Source organism: Cryptomeria japonica, chromosome 5, assembly GCF_030272615.1.
Source record: "Cryptomeria japonica chromosome 5, Sugi_1.0, whole genome shotgun sequence".
NCBI classification, from domain to species: domain Eukaryota; kingdom Viridiplantae; phylum Streptophyta; class Pinopsida; order Cupressales; family Cupressaceae; genus Cryptomeria; species Cryptomeria japonica.
In genome coordinates, this window is record NC_081409.1 from 786,276,188 (window position 1) to 786,293,213 (window position 17,026).

The window sequence follows — 17,026 nt, forward strand, 5'->3', positions numbered from 1 at the left end:
TCTTGTTGTTGGAATCTTTGCCTTGACTTCCTTGATTCCCTTGATTAGCCACCAAAGCGTGGGACTTTGAAGACTTGAGAAGCCCCATGTTCAACAACTTAGATTGTTCCAATATCAACATTTCTGTGAAAGCATCAAATGAAGGCATAACATAGGAACTCCCCACTGTCAAACGATGAGTTTGGAAGCTAGACACAAATGCTGCATATTCTGGTGCAAGCTTGTCCAACAATTTGAATATCAACTGAGCATCCTTTTTGTCAATTCCACAATCCTTAACCTTTTATCTTAGCTCATTTTCTTTGGTGACATAATCTTGGATTGTATCAAAACTCTTGGGATCCAAGTTAGTGAGCTCATTGTCAATCTTATAACCTTTGATTTCATCAACTTGACCATACTATTTCTGAAACATATCCCAAGCATCTTTGATTGTAGTACACTTCTCAGTATGAAAGATGAGGTCATCTGATACATACTTGTGCAAAGTTCCAAGAGCCATGCAATTCTTAGTGAGACATTCTAAATGAGTATTAGGATCAACCTTAGGATCAAGTGGTGTTGCTATTATTCCATCTATGTAATGTGTGAGACCTTTTTCCATTAATTTGCTCCATACTTTAATTTTCCATGATGCATAATTATGTGGAGTTAAAGGTGGAAATTTATGAGGACTCATTGTAACAAAAATGAAAGAGCACAAGGAAAGAGAGGCACAATCACACAAGACAACCCCCCCCCCCAAAAAAAAGTGATGATTTGGCACTTTATACTTATTGCGTGTACAATGGGCCACTTGCAAAAAATGACAAAGTCGACTTCTGATTTCAATTTTACAATTGCCTCAATAAGGCTAAAAGAGACTCAAACTAATAGTGCAAGAGATCTAAACTAAGATCCAAGCAATTTACAAGTACCAAATAGGCCAAATAAGACCAATATCTGAAAGTAAAATTTCCACTTAAAATCTCTAAAATATGATCATACATTATGAAAGTAGATGAAAAAATATGCACTTTCAAAAAAAAAGGCACCTGGAAAGGAGCTCGTATGAGCTCAAACGAGGCCTTTGAATTTGCAAAATTGAGGATTAGACAGGTACAACTGAGAGAATCTGAAAATTCTAAAAAACCTATGGACCAAAACTAGAAAATAACCACACCACTATGAAGAGCATGAAAAATTAGCCCAAATTAAAAAAAATTGCACCCAAAAAGGAGCAAAATTGAGCAAGTTATGGGCCTCCAAAGTTGACCCAAAAATCTAAACTACTAAATGGAGAGGGGTCTAAAAATTTCCAAAGAAATTTCTGACTAGGCGCTGACTGGGCACTGACTGTGTGCTGCTGACTAAGCAGAAGCTGACGTACCACCCAAATTGGGCAGAAAATTTCCTCCACACCCAAAAATTGATTTTCGCCAAAATAGGTCGAATTTATACTCAATTTTTATGGAAATGGCCTCCTGAACACAATGGTGAGGTTGAAAATGCTATAAGATGCCTCAAAAAATGTAGTCCCTCAGATCCAAAAATAGAAGCCTTCCACGATGTCTCCAAAAATCAATCAAAGAAGCCCCAATGGCTCTGATACATTTCTATCATATATTTTGTCTCTCTTATTTGTTCTTTCCATTGCCTCTTTATCTTGGCAAAATATCACATGGTATCAGAGCTGGTCCATGTCTCATATTTTGTATCTTGATATAATGTTGGTGTAAATAATTATTTATCTTGGATATTATTACACTTTACTTAAGTTTACTCACAGCAGGTTGTCTCCATGCCTGATCTTCTTTTGAGTACTACATTTGGGGATTTTGCCAAGATCGAGGGCACAATGAAAAGTATAAAAATAGAGACAAAAGAATGACAAGAACAAATTGTATTATCATCAATATGAAAATGATCAATTGGATCATCAAGCGTTACATACAATGAATATGAGCCTCCTTATATAGGCAAGGCTATATGGATATGTGAGCACAAAAAACATGATATGTGGCTCAATAAGAAACAAGGGTAGGTAGGAAATAGGTGTGGGTAGGTAGGAGAAACAATATAATATCCCACATGAGGTGGAAATTCTCCTACACACACTATCCCAATGTGGCACAAACACCCGAGTGTCTCATACCCAAACTACTATTAAATGCATGTACCTAAGTAAACTTAAGTAAGGTATAATAATATCCAAGATGAATAATTATTTACACCAACACCCCCCCTTAAGTGCAACTTAGGGGAATGCACTTAAGTCTACAATGCAACTAAACAATGCAAGATGGGTCTCGGCTATGAGGCCATGTTAGGTACCCATGTACAAATGCAAATGCAAGAAAAACTATGCAATGCAATCTCTCACAAATGAAGAAAGAGAGAAAAACCAGTGGGAAAAAACTCCCCCCCAAAAGAGAGAGATGAAAGTACAAAAGACTCTCAAAGAAGAAGGACAAAACCTCAAAGAGGAAAAGGTCCCCCCCATAAGAGAAGAAGGAGAAGTCAGCTAACCCCCCCTAATGACACATCCCGCACCCCCAAGAGAGCTCGCAACTGTTGGAACTTACTCTCGGTGAAAGTTTTTGTGAATATGTTTACAACCTGCTCCATTGTAGGACAATACTGCAAATCAATGACCTACCTTGAATCAACTCTCGGATATAGTGCATATGAATCTCGATGTGTTTGGTCCGCTGGTGCTGGACTGGATTCTTCGAGATTGCAATAGCACTCTGATTGTCACAATGTAGAACTATCGGCAGTGGAGTGGTGAACCCAAACTCTGTGAGAATCTGCTGAAGCCAAATGGTCTCAGTAGCTGCGTTGACAACTCCTCGATACTCAACCTCAGTCAAAGAAAGAGAAATAGCATGTTTCTTTTTTCTCTGCCAACAAATGGGGCCTGAACCAAGGTGAAAACTATAACCAGAAGTAGACTTACGAACATCAAGATCACCAGCCCAATCGGAGTCTATGTAACCAACCAAGAGAAGTCCTGTGCCTGCTGCATAGTGAATCCCATAGTGATATGTACCCTGGATGTAATGAAGGATGCGTTTGGTGGCTTTCCAATGAAGCTCATGTGGTTCCTACATGAAGTGGGAATCCATGCCAACCACAAATAAAATATCAGGGCGTGTATGAGTCAAGTAGATGAGACTACCCACAAGCTGACGATACAATGTGGCATCAACTAGTGGAGAAGAACACTGAGCCTCAAGCTTGACTCCTAAAAGAAAGGGAGTCGGTGTAGGCTTACAATCAGCCATATCAAAGTGTGCAATTAGATCAAGAGCATACTTGGGCTGCGATAGTGTAATCCCAGAAGGTGACTGTGAAATCTCTATCCTGAGAAAGTAGTGCAAAAGACCCAAGTCAGTCATAGGGAATCTATCATGCAAAGCAGATTTGACCCTGCTAATGATAGATGCAGGACTCCCTGTAATGATCAAATCATCAACATAGAGCACAAGTATCAAGTGAGAGTCATCATGTTGCAAAATGTAGACATTCGGATCAGAATGACACCTAGTGAACCTTGCTGAGAGAAGAAAGGAATCCATCTTGGCATACCAGGCCCTGGGGGCCTGCTTAAGGCCATAGAGAGATTTCCTTAGTCTGCAAACCAAGGAAGTATCCTGGATGAAACCTTGCAGCCGCTCCATATAAATCTCCTCATCAAGGTCACCATGAAGAAAAGCACTCTTCACATCCATCTAATGTACAACCCAACCATGAGTTGCAACAATAGCAAGTGTCAAGCGAATGGAGTTCATCTTGGCTATGGTCGTAAAGGTCTCAGTATAGTCAATGCTTGGAACCTGAGAGAAACCTTTCGCTACAAGCTGAGCCTTATACTTATCCACACTACCATCTGCTGCAAACTTGGTTTGATAGATCCATTTATGTCAAACCATCGTTCTCCCCTTAGGGAGATGGACTAAATCCCATGTGTTGTTCCTCATCAAGGAACTTTACTCTACACACCTACACACCTTGGTTCAGGCCCCATTTGCTCTTATGGGGGGGACTTTTTCCTCACATGAGGTTTTGTTCTTCTCATTCATCATTGAGAGCATTGTGTGCTTTCATCATCTCTCTTTTGGGGGAGGGTTATTTCCCATTGGGTTTTTCTCTCTTTCCTTGTTTATGGGAGATTTCATTTGCCTTTGTACATGGGTACTTAAAATGGCCTAGTAGTCGAGACCCACCTTGCATTGCTTAGTTGCATTGTAGACTTAAGTGCATTCCCCTAAGTTGCACTTAAGGGGGGGTGCTGGTGTAAATAATTATTCATCTTTGATATTATTACAACTTACTTAAGTTTACTTAGGTACATGCATTTCATATTAGTTTAGGTATGAGACACTTGGGTGTTTGTACCACATTGGGATAGTGTGTGTAGGAGAATTTCCATCTTTTATGGTGTTGATCTTGTTGTTACACTCCACATTCAGTGGGTGATCCACCTCATGTGGACTATTATATTATTTCTCCTACCTACCCACACCTATTTCCTACCTACCCTTGTTTCTTATTGAACCATATGTCATGTTTGTGTGCTCACATATCCATAAGCCTTATCTCTATAAGAAGGCTCATCTACATTGTTTGTACGGGCAATCAATCTATATCTTGTAATGATCCAGTTGATCATATTTTGCATCTTGATAGAATAAATTTTATTCCTATCATCTATTTTGTCTCTCTTATTTGTGCTTTCCATTGCCTCTTAATCTTGGAAAAATCTCATAGTGTTGTCCAGGTTTTGGATTGTGTCATTTGTGTTCAGGATGCTGTCAGCCTGCGAAGTTGAAAAGCTAAGGTAGATCACAAAAGTAGTACACCAAATGATTTCTATCATGTAATAGGGGTCTATTGTATTTTTTTTAGGTATTCTAGGGCATTTGAGGAGCTTCAGGAGTCTCAAAATGCATTAGAGTGAAAATTTGCATCTTAGTAGTCAAAAAGATGTAAAAAGTTTTTGAGCGACATTTTGCAATTTTTGCAAAAGTTGCATTTTTGGTAGATGGCATTGCAAAGTTGATTGAAACAACTGAAACATTAGGATATAATCCAAAATTCACTTCATTGTACGGGTTGGAGGATTGGGAATGCAAGAACAAGTTTCTGAGTTGCAAGGAAATCTTGTTTTCTTCACCATTTAACAGTTCTCTTGAGATTTTCATTGCTTGTATGGTCCAACACGGACTTGATTGTAGAATCTCATTGAAGGGTATGAGTTTTCATTGAATTTAGTTTCCAATAAGTTTTATTTTTAGGATTCGTTGTCTTTAGTTGTAGAGATATCATCCATTCTTTGTAACTAGGAGTAAAACCCTTGCATGTAGGGTTTAAGAGCAAAACTGGCTCTAACCTAAGCATTCATTGATGGAACCTATTGAAATCAAGTGGAATGCTAGGTTAGGGTCTATACATAGGTTTAGAATAGTTTCTATTATTTTTTTGGACCTTGTGGTGGAGATACAATGAAGCCCTAGGCTCACCCCTTGGAGTTGGTGAGTTAGGACAACATAAGATGTGGAAATTTTGATCACATGTGGATTGGGAGAAAACAAAATTTCACATAGTTGGAAATCCCTCTAAGTTCCCTACAATAATCCTAAATTTTTTAGAGCAGGTGTTTTGACTTGTGAAGGGTTTCGAAGCCATCTTTTCAAGTCACTCGGGTAGGCCCAAACACTTGAAAATAGTTCAATATTGGAAACCCTATATGTATGGATAACCCAGATGCCATTTTGCAACATTGTCTATAACTTTGAAAAGGGTACTCAAATCCATAATTTATTTGTGGCCTTGTTTGATAAATTTCAAACTAAGTCCTTAAAACCGCCAAGGGAGGGTTAATCCAATTAGGCCTATCTAGGAAACCATGGCGATGGATTTAGTGATGCTAAAAGCCTCAAAATACTTCAAAGACAACATGTAGATGAATATTGGGTCCATTGAATGAGGTTGGAGTGTTGTGATCCTTGCAGGAGTTATTGGAGCCTAAGAGTGGTGTGTGTAGATTGAGGTAGCAACCTCAATAGGACAAGTTGACTATCTAAGAACAATGGCTATACCTTAGAGGCAAGCCAAAGTGGTTCAGACCTTGGAGGTCTCAATAGAAAAACCCTTGCTAAGTGCCATTGGATGGGCTAGAGTAGTTGAAGGGTTCAGGAAGATAAGTCAATCAAGAAGGTGAATTGGATCAAGCTCCAAGACTCTTTGCATAAGACAGAAAAGTAAAAATAGAGAGAGAGAGAGAGAGAGAGAGAGAGAGAGAGAGAGAGAGAGAGAGAGAGAGAGAGAGAGAGTTGTGAGAGAGAGATAATCAGGAGGGAGAGATATTAAGAGAGAGTTGGGGTAGAGTTAGAGGGGGAGATAGGTGAGAGATAGAGAGATGGTAATTAAGAAAGAAATAATTAGAGAGATAGTTGGGGGCATTTAGAGGGTAAGAGAAGAGGTGGAGAGTTAAAAGTATCAAGAAAGGGAGAGAGGGTGATATGGGAACAGATGTTCAAATAGAGAGGTTCAGAGAGAAGGTAATTATGGGGAGGGGTAGAGGGGGGAGAGGGAAGTGTCAACAAAGGAAGAGAGAGAGAGAGGGGGGAAGGGAGTATCAATATAGAGAAGGGCGAGATGGGGATAAATCCCCCTAATTACCCTGTCTCTATCTCTTTATTTATACTTCCTTCTCCCCCTCCTTCAACTAATTATCCTCTCTTTATCTTTCTCTTCACTTCTCTCCACATCTCTCCCTCTTTCCCTTTGTTGATACTTACCTGTCTCCTTCTCCTCCTATCAAGTAATTACAACCAACTCTATCTCTCATTATATCCTCCCCTCAATTACCCTCTCTCTCACCTCTCCCCCCTTATGCCTTTATAGATACTTCTCTCTCCCCCCTCTCCCCCACCCCCTAATTACTCTCTCTATCTCTCTCTTCACCTCTCTCCACATCTCTCTTCTCTCTTTGTTGATACTTTCCCCTCTCCCCCTCTCCTCCTATCCCCTAATTATCCCCAACTCTCCCTCTCATTCTCTCTTCAGCCCAATCACCTCTCTCTCTCTCTCTCTCTCTCTCTCTCTCTCTCTCTCTCTCTCTCTCTCTCTCTCTCTCTCTCTCTCTCTCTCTCTCTCTCATTCTTTCTTCCCCCCAACTACCCTCTCCTTCTCACCTATCTCCCACTTTCCCACTCTCCCTTTGTTGATACTTCCCGTTGCCCCTCTCCTCCTCCCCTCTAATTTTTTTTTTTCTAGAGATGGGAAGGAGATGTAGAGAGACTAGTCTAGATCTTAGGGAGAGAAAGTAAGATAGAGGAGGAAGTGATTAAGAGGTAGAAATATAAGTTTACACAAGTATTGAGAGAGAGAGAGAGAGAGAGATGGAATGAGAGATTCAATGAGTTAGAGAGACAGTTCTAGAGAGAGATATATAAATATAGACAAAAGAGAGGGAGGTAGCAATAGACAAGTGGAGTGATAGGTTTAAATCTTAGGAGAAAGAGGTAGAGAAAGGAACAAAGAGAAATAACATGGTTTACAAAAAATTATTAAACTTAGTAAAATTCCTAAATTTTCTATTATTAATTACTTATTTAATGTTTCAACTATCTTGAGATGATTGTTACAAAAAAATCATGAAAGAAGGAATGCATATGAAAGAGTTGTGAGCTTTTGATGTTTCAAAAATGAAGGATGAATTTAAATCAATTATAATTATTTTTTAAATATAAAATATAGAAACGCTACCTATTTCATAGCATAGAGCTCTAAATCACCTTTCCAATGCCTGTAAAAAATTAAAATTTTGATATAAAACGTAAAAGTTATGCCCATTTTACTAAAATATGATTTTTTATTTTTTTCAAAACAGATATCTGATTTGGTTTCCAAATTGGATATCCATTTTTTCAGACATAGTTTTTTCCCTCCACTTTTAGCTCGAGATTGCATGGGGATTTGTCTTGGAAATGCCAAACTTACAAAGTCAACAAAAAAACCACATTTTTCAATGTTCCTTTCTTTTTCAAACTTCACTCTGGTGGCTAACAAAAATTTTTTAACCGAAATTGATGAAATGAAAAGGGATTTTAAAATACATTCTGAAATTTTCAACGATACAATTTTTTTCTTATTTTGACTTTAATAAATAATTATTATTCTTTTTCCAATTGAATTCTAAGTAAAGTCTTAATTGATAGGCTGATTGAAAAACATCTATAACTTTTAAATGGTATAAAAAAATTTGAACCGGAAAGATGCATCACATTCTATTCTTTTCCTACTATAGGATAAAAAAAATTGAATTTCATAAAGTTTTACCCAAGTTAAGGTGCTCAGACATACAATTTGTTTTATCTCTAAAAAGTTGTAGTAAAAAATTCATAATTAATTATTTACTTTTTAAAAATTACAAAAAAATATGTGTCACATTCGGACATGAGTCTTCTACTTATATTTAAAATCTTATAAAAAACATTTTGATTTGATTGTGGTTTGGGTGGTCAAACATACACCTACTTCTTATCTTTTTCTTGAAATTTTAGTACTACTAAATTGAAATTTCAATTTTTTGTCAAAGAGATTTTTGTTTTAGAATAAAACTTGTAGCTTAGAAACTACATTCAATTTGCTAAATATTCTATTCTTACATATTTTTAAAATAATTTTCATAACTTATTCAAATTTTTACGTTAAATTGCCTAACTTTGTTTTTCTAAAATTTCAGTCCCACTTAAGGGCCTGCTTTGGCCCACCATGATCTTGCTAGAATGTTTCAAAGTTAAGAAGCTACTTGTAATATGGTACTTGACCATGTTTTGATTGTTATGATTATTTGTTGATTTAATATTTAATAGACATGACTTCAAAGTTGTTAGCATTGATTATTAATACTCATAATTAATGAAATGTACTCTATAGATTTAAAAATTGATAAACTATGTGATGCAAATCGATGAACCAATAAAATATGATTTCATCATAATTATTTGTTTATGAGGATGTGATAGTTCTTTGGGTGATTTTTGCAACAAGTTAGATCTGTGAATGTTGTTTTCCATTTTGAACCTTATCCTCCCTATTCATGACTCCTATTCAAGATTTACACTAACAATGATGAAGCTAAAATGAAATGAAACAATCACACATCCACTTGATATGGTAACATTGCGAAAAGAAAAGCTCGCTTTTCAATCCTTTCTCTTTAAACTAAAAAAAATGATGATTCATATACAATGACAATTAGAGTTGTCATTAGGGTTGGGGTTAGTATTTAATTTGGTTTATGGTCAAGCTTTAATTAGAGTGAGGGTTAGAGTTGAAGTATGGTTTGACTTAGAGCCGGGTTTTAATTATGGTTAGACTTAAGATTAATGTTTAATTAGGGTTAGGGTTAGCGTTCAGGGTCACTTAAGATTGTGATTAGGTTAGGGTTTAGTTATTGTTACAATTAATGTTACCATTCAATTAGAGTAGAGAATATATATATATAGTTAATATTAGAACTACATATTTATTAGATATCTCTCAATATGTTTACATAGGTTTTTGAAAATATAAGTATACTAGTTAAATACCTTCTCTATTTATAAATAAAGATTTATATTTTTACTTGATCAAACAAAATAGTTCGTCGTTAAGTAGTGATATTTGAAAGTTTTTAACCTTTAGAAAATTTAGCTGCCCAAAACACTTCTAATTAATTTACTTCATTGATTTTCAAGGAATAGCAACTTGGTGAAGAATAATTAATACCTTTGCCAATGTTCTTTCCTTGCTAAGACATTAAATTATTATTTGGATTACATTTTGTGGAAGGAAAGCGATTTAGGAGAATAGACAGCCATGTGAATGGAAAATCGGCATGAACCGTTAAAGCCGGAAAGACAGCGCATCTAACAGGGTCGCCAACTCGCCATGATAATTATAGACCACAACTCACGGAGAAACCCTTACAAGTCAACTGTTTCAACTTACACGGCAATTGTCGTGCGTGATAATTCAGACTCTAATGTAGTTTGGGCGGCATCGAAATGACAACAATATTTATGATAACAATTAAAAAAGGCTTTGTTAAGATACACTTACTTTTTAACACGCATGATTCTACATAAGTTGAAGTGTTGGAAATTGTGAAGGATTTGAGAATGGCGAGGAACAGTATAGTAGCCAAAACTTGGCTAAACTTTTGTCTCTTGCTCTGTGTTATGGTTACTCTACTTCATAAATGCCAATCATTGGCAATTGACAGGGAAGACACCCTTCCAATGGGGACTGCCCTCACTGCAAATCAGACCCTGCTCTCAAAGAATGGCACCTTTGCATTGGGATTTTTCAGTCCCAACAACACCAATAACTGGTATATTGGCATCTGGTATGCTAAAATATCTGAGAAAACTATTGTTTGGGTGGCTAATCGTGAAAATCCTCTCAGAAAAATGCCCGGTGTTTTAAAGTTATCAAGAGATGGTTATCTTCGACTGTATGATTTACAAGGACGATCAGTTTGGACGTCCGACAACAGCTTGAAGGCGTCCTGGGCAACGATGTTGGAATCAGGTAATTTGGTTATGGTAGGAACACGGGCCGGCAATATCTCTGAAATTGTTTGGGAAAGTTTCCAACATCCCGTGGATACATGGCTGCCAGGGATGAAGATGTGGAAAGGAATGAAACTCACTTCTTGGAAGAGTTCTTCTGATCCGGCACCTGGACCTTTCTCTTTCCAAATGGACCCTTCACCAGGAAAGACTCAGTTACTGCTCATCTCTAACAACAGGAGTCAGTACTCGTCTACCGGAGAGTGGAATGGAGAGTATTTCGCAAATATGCCAGGATATGCCTTGGCGGGCTCTTATGTTAAAGTAGAGTTTGTAATTTTTTCTCCTTCAACAATGTATTGCTCATTTACAACTAGCAGTATGATAATGGGACGCGCAATTTTGGAAAAGAATGGTTTACTTCGAGGTTACTATATGATCCAAAATGGTGCATGGATGCTGGATGGGTTTGTACCCAGGGATCAATGCAATGTTTGTGGTGTGTGTGGGGCTAATGCAGTATGCAATGGCTATGCTAGGTTGAGTACCAATGTCGAAGGTAATGCCAATGTTACATGCACTTGTCTGCAGGGGTTCAGGCCCAAAAATAGCCATGCTTGGGATTCTCAAGAATACTGGTTAAGTGGTTGTGTTCACCGAAGTCCATTGCAGTGCTCACTCACAAATTCTACGGACGGTTTTTTGGAAGTGAAGGGCAAGCACTTGGCCGACGATAAAGCTATTCCATATAGCAAGGAGCAAACTCTGAGTGGATGCCAACATGCCTGCCTCAACAACTGCTCGTGCATGGCGTTTTGGCTCAGTAGCTCATCTCCTCCTGTGTGTCGTTTGTGGTTTGGGGATTTTATGAATGTGAGGGACTGCCCCGGCCGCCGGTCATTTTATCTCCGTTTGGCAGCATCTGAGTTACGAGGCTCGACATCCAAGCCGAGAAATAAATCCATTGGCCTTCACATTTTGCTTCCTGGGGGTGCTGCGGCTCTGGGTCTTGTTCTTGTTCTCGCCGTGTTTATTATGTGGAAACGTGGAAGGATGCTCACGGAGGATGACGTCCCCACATCCCTCAGAACATTCACTTTCCGAAAGTTGCAGGTTGCAACAAATAATTTCAGGCATAAGCTGGGAAGCGGATCATTCGGCTCTGTGTTCAAAGGAACTCTACCAGACAATACTCTGGTCGCTGTCAAAGAATTAAAGAGTTCAGCGCAAGCAGAAAAGCAATTCCGTGCAGAAATAACTACCATTGGTAACATACATCATGTGAATCTGGTCAGGCTGTTGGGATTTTGTGCAGAGAGATCTCGAAGGTTACTAGTTTATGAGTACATGCCCAACGGCTCTCTTGAATCCTTGCTGTTCCGCGGGAATGACGGAGAAGCGCAAGGGGAGTTGTTGAATTGGAAAACCAGATTTCAGATAGCGTTGGGCACTGCACGAGGATTAGCTTATATCCACGAGGAGTGCATAGATCGCATCATTCACTGTGATATTAAGCCAGAAAACATTCTCCTTGACGCCGAGTTTTGTCCCAGAGTAGCTGATTTTGGGATGGCAAAGCTGGTGGGTAGAGATTTCAGCCGTGTACTGACCACCACGAGGGGAACTATAGGTTATTTGGCTCCAGAGTGGATCTCCGGTCTTCCTATCACTCCCAAAGCAGACGTATATAGTTTTGGTATTACACTGCTGGAGATCATATCAGGACGCAGGAATATCGACCTCAATGCGCCCGAGCCTAGCTCGTATTTATTCCATCCATGGGCTGCAGATCAAGTCCACAGAGGAAACCTCATGGCTCTTGTTGATGGGAGGATTTCAGGTGAAGTAGATGCTCATGAGGTGAGAAGGGCTATTGCAGCAAGCATATTATGCATTCAAGAAGACGAGAATGTTAGGCCAACCATGGCTCAAGTCGTGAACATACTCGAAGGGATAGTGGACACAAACGCACCGCAAATTCAGGCATCTCTAGGCAGTCTTCCAGATCACCATGGAGGTGAGCAGGAGGGCGATCTTATTTAACATTTATTCATTATCTAATGTTTCTATATATGGTAATGAGAAGGTAATCGTAACCCTTTTATCTAGTTATCAGGATGTATCATGATATTCATGGCTGGATATTACATAACTAAAGTTTTGCCTTTTAATCGATAAGAAGTCAAAACTTCTTTTGATGCCATGGTGCATCTTGATGGCTGGATAACCATTTCCATATCGTGTTTCATTAATAAGCAAACATCAAATTGCATGTTCTTTTCAAAGTTAATGCACACAAATTTCAAAAGCAATGGAACCAAAATCAATTTTACCTTTGTCATTGTGTTGGAATTTATATGGAGACATCCTCAAAGAAGAATGGTAAATATAATGATAAATAATTCAACCCAATATATGTAATGTTTCGACTTATGCTATTGATCTACAAAGCATCCTCCAATACTAAGTTTCCTCTTTTACATCAGCCATTATTCTCTAGTCAACTTGTGGTTTAATGTTTAACCTTATGCCAAAGTTGTTGTCAAGGTTAGTTTAACCCTTGGTGGTGTAGATAGTTTGTTTCTATTTGAATTTATTATCTATTTCATTCAACGCAATCTAATAATTTCTTTCACAAACATGTGTATAGCTAAAATTTTATCTTTCAAAATTTTGTATAGTAGTTGTTGATTATTTAATGACATTCTTGTTTCCTTTCATGAGGAAGGAAATTTGGATTAGCACTCACAATCATTTCCTTTTAATCTATCCTTCTTTGATGGTGTTGTCATGTTTCTATTTTTCCTTAAGTATCTTCATGTATTTCAATATCATGCTTTTGTCTCCCAACATTGTTTCCTATTGGGAGCACATGGGATGGACTTGGGATCTTGAAAAGCTCATTTATATGCCTTACTATGCCCCACGAAAGAAGTTGTCAACTCCTCTATTTATGGAAGTGAATTTGGACAATCTTGCCCATTCTTTTACATTGTTCAATAGAAATTATAGAATCTTGTAATATTAGTGACACCTCCTACTAGTATTTTTTACTTTCTCACAAGCCCTTAACTATTGCTAATCATATGCATCTACTCTCTTCTAATCTTCACTAAGGAGTGGAGATCTAAAATATTACGACTAGTTGAGTCAATCAACCATACCCCTCATCTAGAATTTAGAATCATAGAAACACTAATCTTCCTTTGCATTCTAATGCCATCATCCCTAATAATAATTTAAGGATAATGGGTCAAACCATATGTTTCATGCCAAACTTCCCATGGCTAGTGATAAATATAATTCTAAGGGCAATATGGAAGGTGGAGGTACAACTAGGCCAACCTATTCATCGTAGAAGGGGAAATGAAAGGTTGTGGATGGTAAATCTATTTCAAGCAAGAAGGCTAATATTGTTTATGGCTTAACATAAGAGCTCTTTGTAGTCTATTTTCTTCAATAATAGAGACCATGCCATCTTATCGTATGATTCTCTCAATGTCATTGTGCACATTCTTTAGAAATTAGTCACTATTGGATGTGGTTATGTTCAAGAGATGCAAATCAAGAGGATGAACCTTCAATATTTTATGAATTTGATAGAAAATCTTTTGAAAGATGAGTAGACTTCCAACTCTTCAAACTATGAATGGATCAAAGAAGAAGCATCATGAATTATTAGACAAACACTCATAATTAGATCATTACTAATATGAGAGATCTCAAGAAGACATGACATTATCTCCAAACCCTAGTTAATTCGAGACTAAGACTGCAATTCAATAGATGTATTCTTCTCTTCACACTACTAAGCAAGATCTAGTGGCTGGCACAAACAACCCAAACATTAAAATAAGGATGCCTAGATAATACTAATTAATTCATAGGCTTCTTATTGTCATATAACCTTCTTATTTCTTTTATCTTCCTAGCTTGTTGTATCTAGCCTCTTGCCACCATAAATTATGAATATAAAAATGAACTTTGTCAAGTAGATCTTAAGAGAACTCAATATTTATTAGTGCTCATAAGAAACTATTCATTACTACCATATTACAATTAATTAAAACGGTTATTAAGAAAAAGATAAAAGATTTAAACATTTTATTTTTCAATCAGTTATTTATAAACATCATATTTATAGAAAGTTACTAATCACGATACAAAATTATATTCTAGTTTCTAATTTTAATTAAAAATCACTATATCCCTACATTTTCTCAATAAAGTCCACCCAAAATAAAAGAAAATTCTATTAGTCTAAGTAGAATTCTTTTTCTTGATAAAATTAATAAAATATTTATAATACATGAAAGCTAGACATAAAATATAATGAACCAAAAAAATAAAAGAAAATGGAAGATTAGGCAATAAAAAGCCTAGGACAATTGGAGTCACCCTCTTTATTAATATAGAATATTTTCAAAGAAAGAATATAATTGTTTTTAGTTTTTAGAATATTTAACAAGATTATTTTAAAGATATTAGTTTTCTACAATTTATATTAGTAATTTTGTTCACATCTGATATTGATTGTGTGTTTTTGTTCGTAACAACGTCCTGATCACACTATGTGATCCATCATCAGGATCATTTTTTCTTCTCCTTGAACTTTCTATCATTCTGATAATGAATCAGAAAGTATGATCCGAAATGTTGATGCAAACAAAAACATGCAATCAATACCAGAAATAAACAAAATTACTAAGATTATTTTAATTCATGTCCAAAAATGACAAACAAGGGAAGACCCACTCAGAGATAATGCACAGAAAGTTGTCTCGCACCATTGGTGATGCGGTATGTTCGCAAACGTTTGATTTAGTCCTTGGAAAATCAGGAAAGTAGTGCTTTTTTCACAATTACCAGTCTGGCGAGCCGACATATCTAAGCAATAATAGACTACATTTAGAAAAAGAGAGCCCTCTAACAAGACTTTTGCCTTTAACTTCATTGATAGCTGGAATCTATTTAAATATTTCCCAACCTGGTCTGTTGTTTACGCATATGTGAACTGATTTTCTCATATTATGGGACATCTTGCTCTTGTTCTAGCCGTGAAGGTCGAGGATGACGTCTCCGCCTCGTCCACAACATTCACTTTCCACTCTAAATCATTTGCACTAGGGTTTAGGGAAGCTCATGGACTAATTAATATTATATGGTTTGTCGGGTTGTTGAAAATCTTGATTTAAATTTCATTATGGAGTGTACAATTTATGAGGATATATGTAAGTAGTTTGAAATTAATTCGAAGGTAGGTAATTTAAGTAAGTTGTTTGAGGAAGCAAGGCTTGACAAAACTGTGACTTTCTTAGTCAAGATTCATTAAAAAAACAGCTAACGTGAAGAGAAATTTAAATTGGTGTTATTTGTGGAGCTCTTGGTCCCTTAGACCGCTTGATCTTGTGGATGTTATTAAAATCCCTTCAATCATTCATTCAAATAGTTTATCTTTATTTTGAATTATTACCTCTTCTATTCATTGCAAACTAATCGTTTATTTCACAAATATGAGAGAAAATTCTAAAATATTATATTTCAAATTATTAGACATAAAATAGCCAAACTTATTTATTTAATCTTTTGCAACTAAAATACACATATGTTTATTCCTATATTTTGATAATGAAGAAATAAAATTCATGAATATCACTACCCATTTATTTGATGAAATTTCTTGTGGAAATAATTATTCTTGAAGATTACAATAGTTTTCCATTCACCTTTGACATGCCAAACATCTTTCAATGTAATGAGATATATATTGGTTCATAAAAATAGTTTTGAAATGAAGTATATTCATTTCTTGATTCCAATAACGTTTTTAATTGGTTAGTAAGGATGACCTCATCATATTATTGGGGGTATTATAAATTCTCATGTCTCCAATTATGTAGTTTTAAAACAAAACAGAGCCCAATTATGCTTAGAGTTAGGATGGGTGGAATAAGGTAAGAGAGATGCCCTCCAATAGGAACTATGGAGTTTTACTGGAGGATGTTCTCTTCTGGTGGCCTAGTCCTAGTAGATGCTAGTGGTATCACATTTGCTATCACTAGAACTACTTGTATGTATTTAACACCAGATTTATAAAGAAGTTCACAAAAAGCCACTCAAATAGGAACTATGGAGTTTAATGCAATCTGGCAAGATCCCTTTCTCTATTTTCACAACATTAAGTTGAATGACAAGACCATTTAGATGATGTTGGACTTATGTCCAGTTTTAGAAATTTGTAGTCAATACTAATTGGCAATTGTCATCGACTTTAAATGCTAAAAGTATGCTCAAGTCCAATCTTCTTTTTCTCAAGACCTCCAACCAATATTTTGGGGTTATTGATGGATACCTAGAAGATCCTAGGATCATTGTCACTACCACAGACTGGTATGCAATTTTTTCTTATGGGATCAATGGATCTAGGCTAACTCTTCTACTCACATCCACAACAAAGGCCCGTGTATTGACACAACTCG

General features: G+C 36.7%; 1 protein-coding gene across 1 annotated transcript; it reads left to right on the forward strand.

The window, feature by feature from the left end:
• The first annotated feature begins 10,154 nt into the window (after nucleotides 1-10,154).
• On the forward strand, nucleotides 10,155-12,590 carry LOC131049193 (G-type lectin S-receptor-like serine/threonine-protein kinase At2g19130). The gene has a single exon (XM_057983226.2). It carries the CDS (start codon nucleotides 10,155-10,157, stop codon nucleotides 12,588-12,590), a length of 2,436 nt encoding a protein of 811 aa, XP_057839209.2.
• The last annotated feature ends 4,436 nt before the right edge of the window (nucleotides 12,591-17,026 follow it).

Excerpts from the sequence above, each read along its gene's own strand:
- LOC131049193 (XM_057983226.2), top strand. The coding sequence starts at position 10,155 with ATGGCGAGGAACAGTATAGTAGCCAAAACTTGGCTAAACTTTTGTCTC.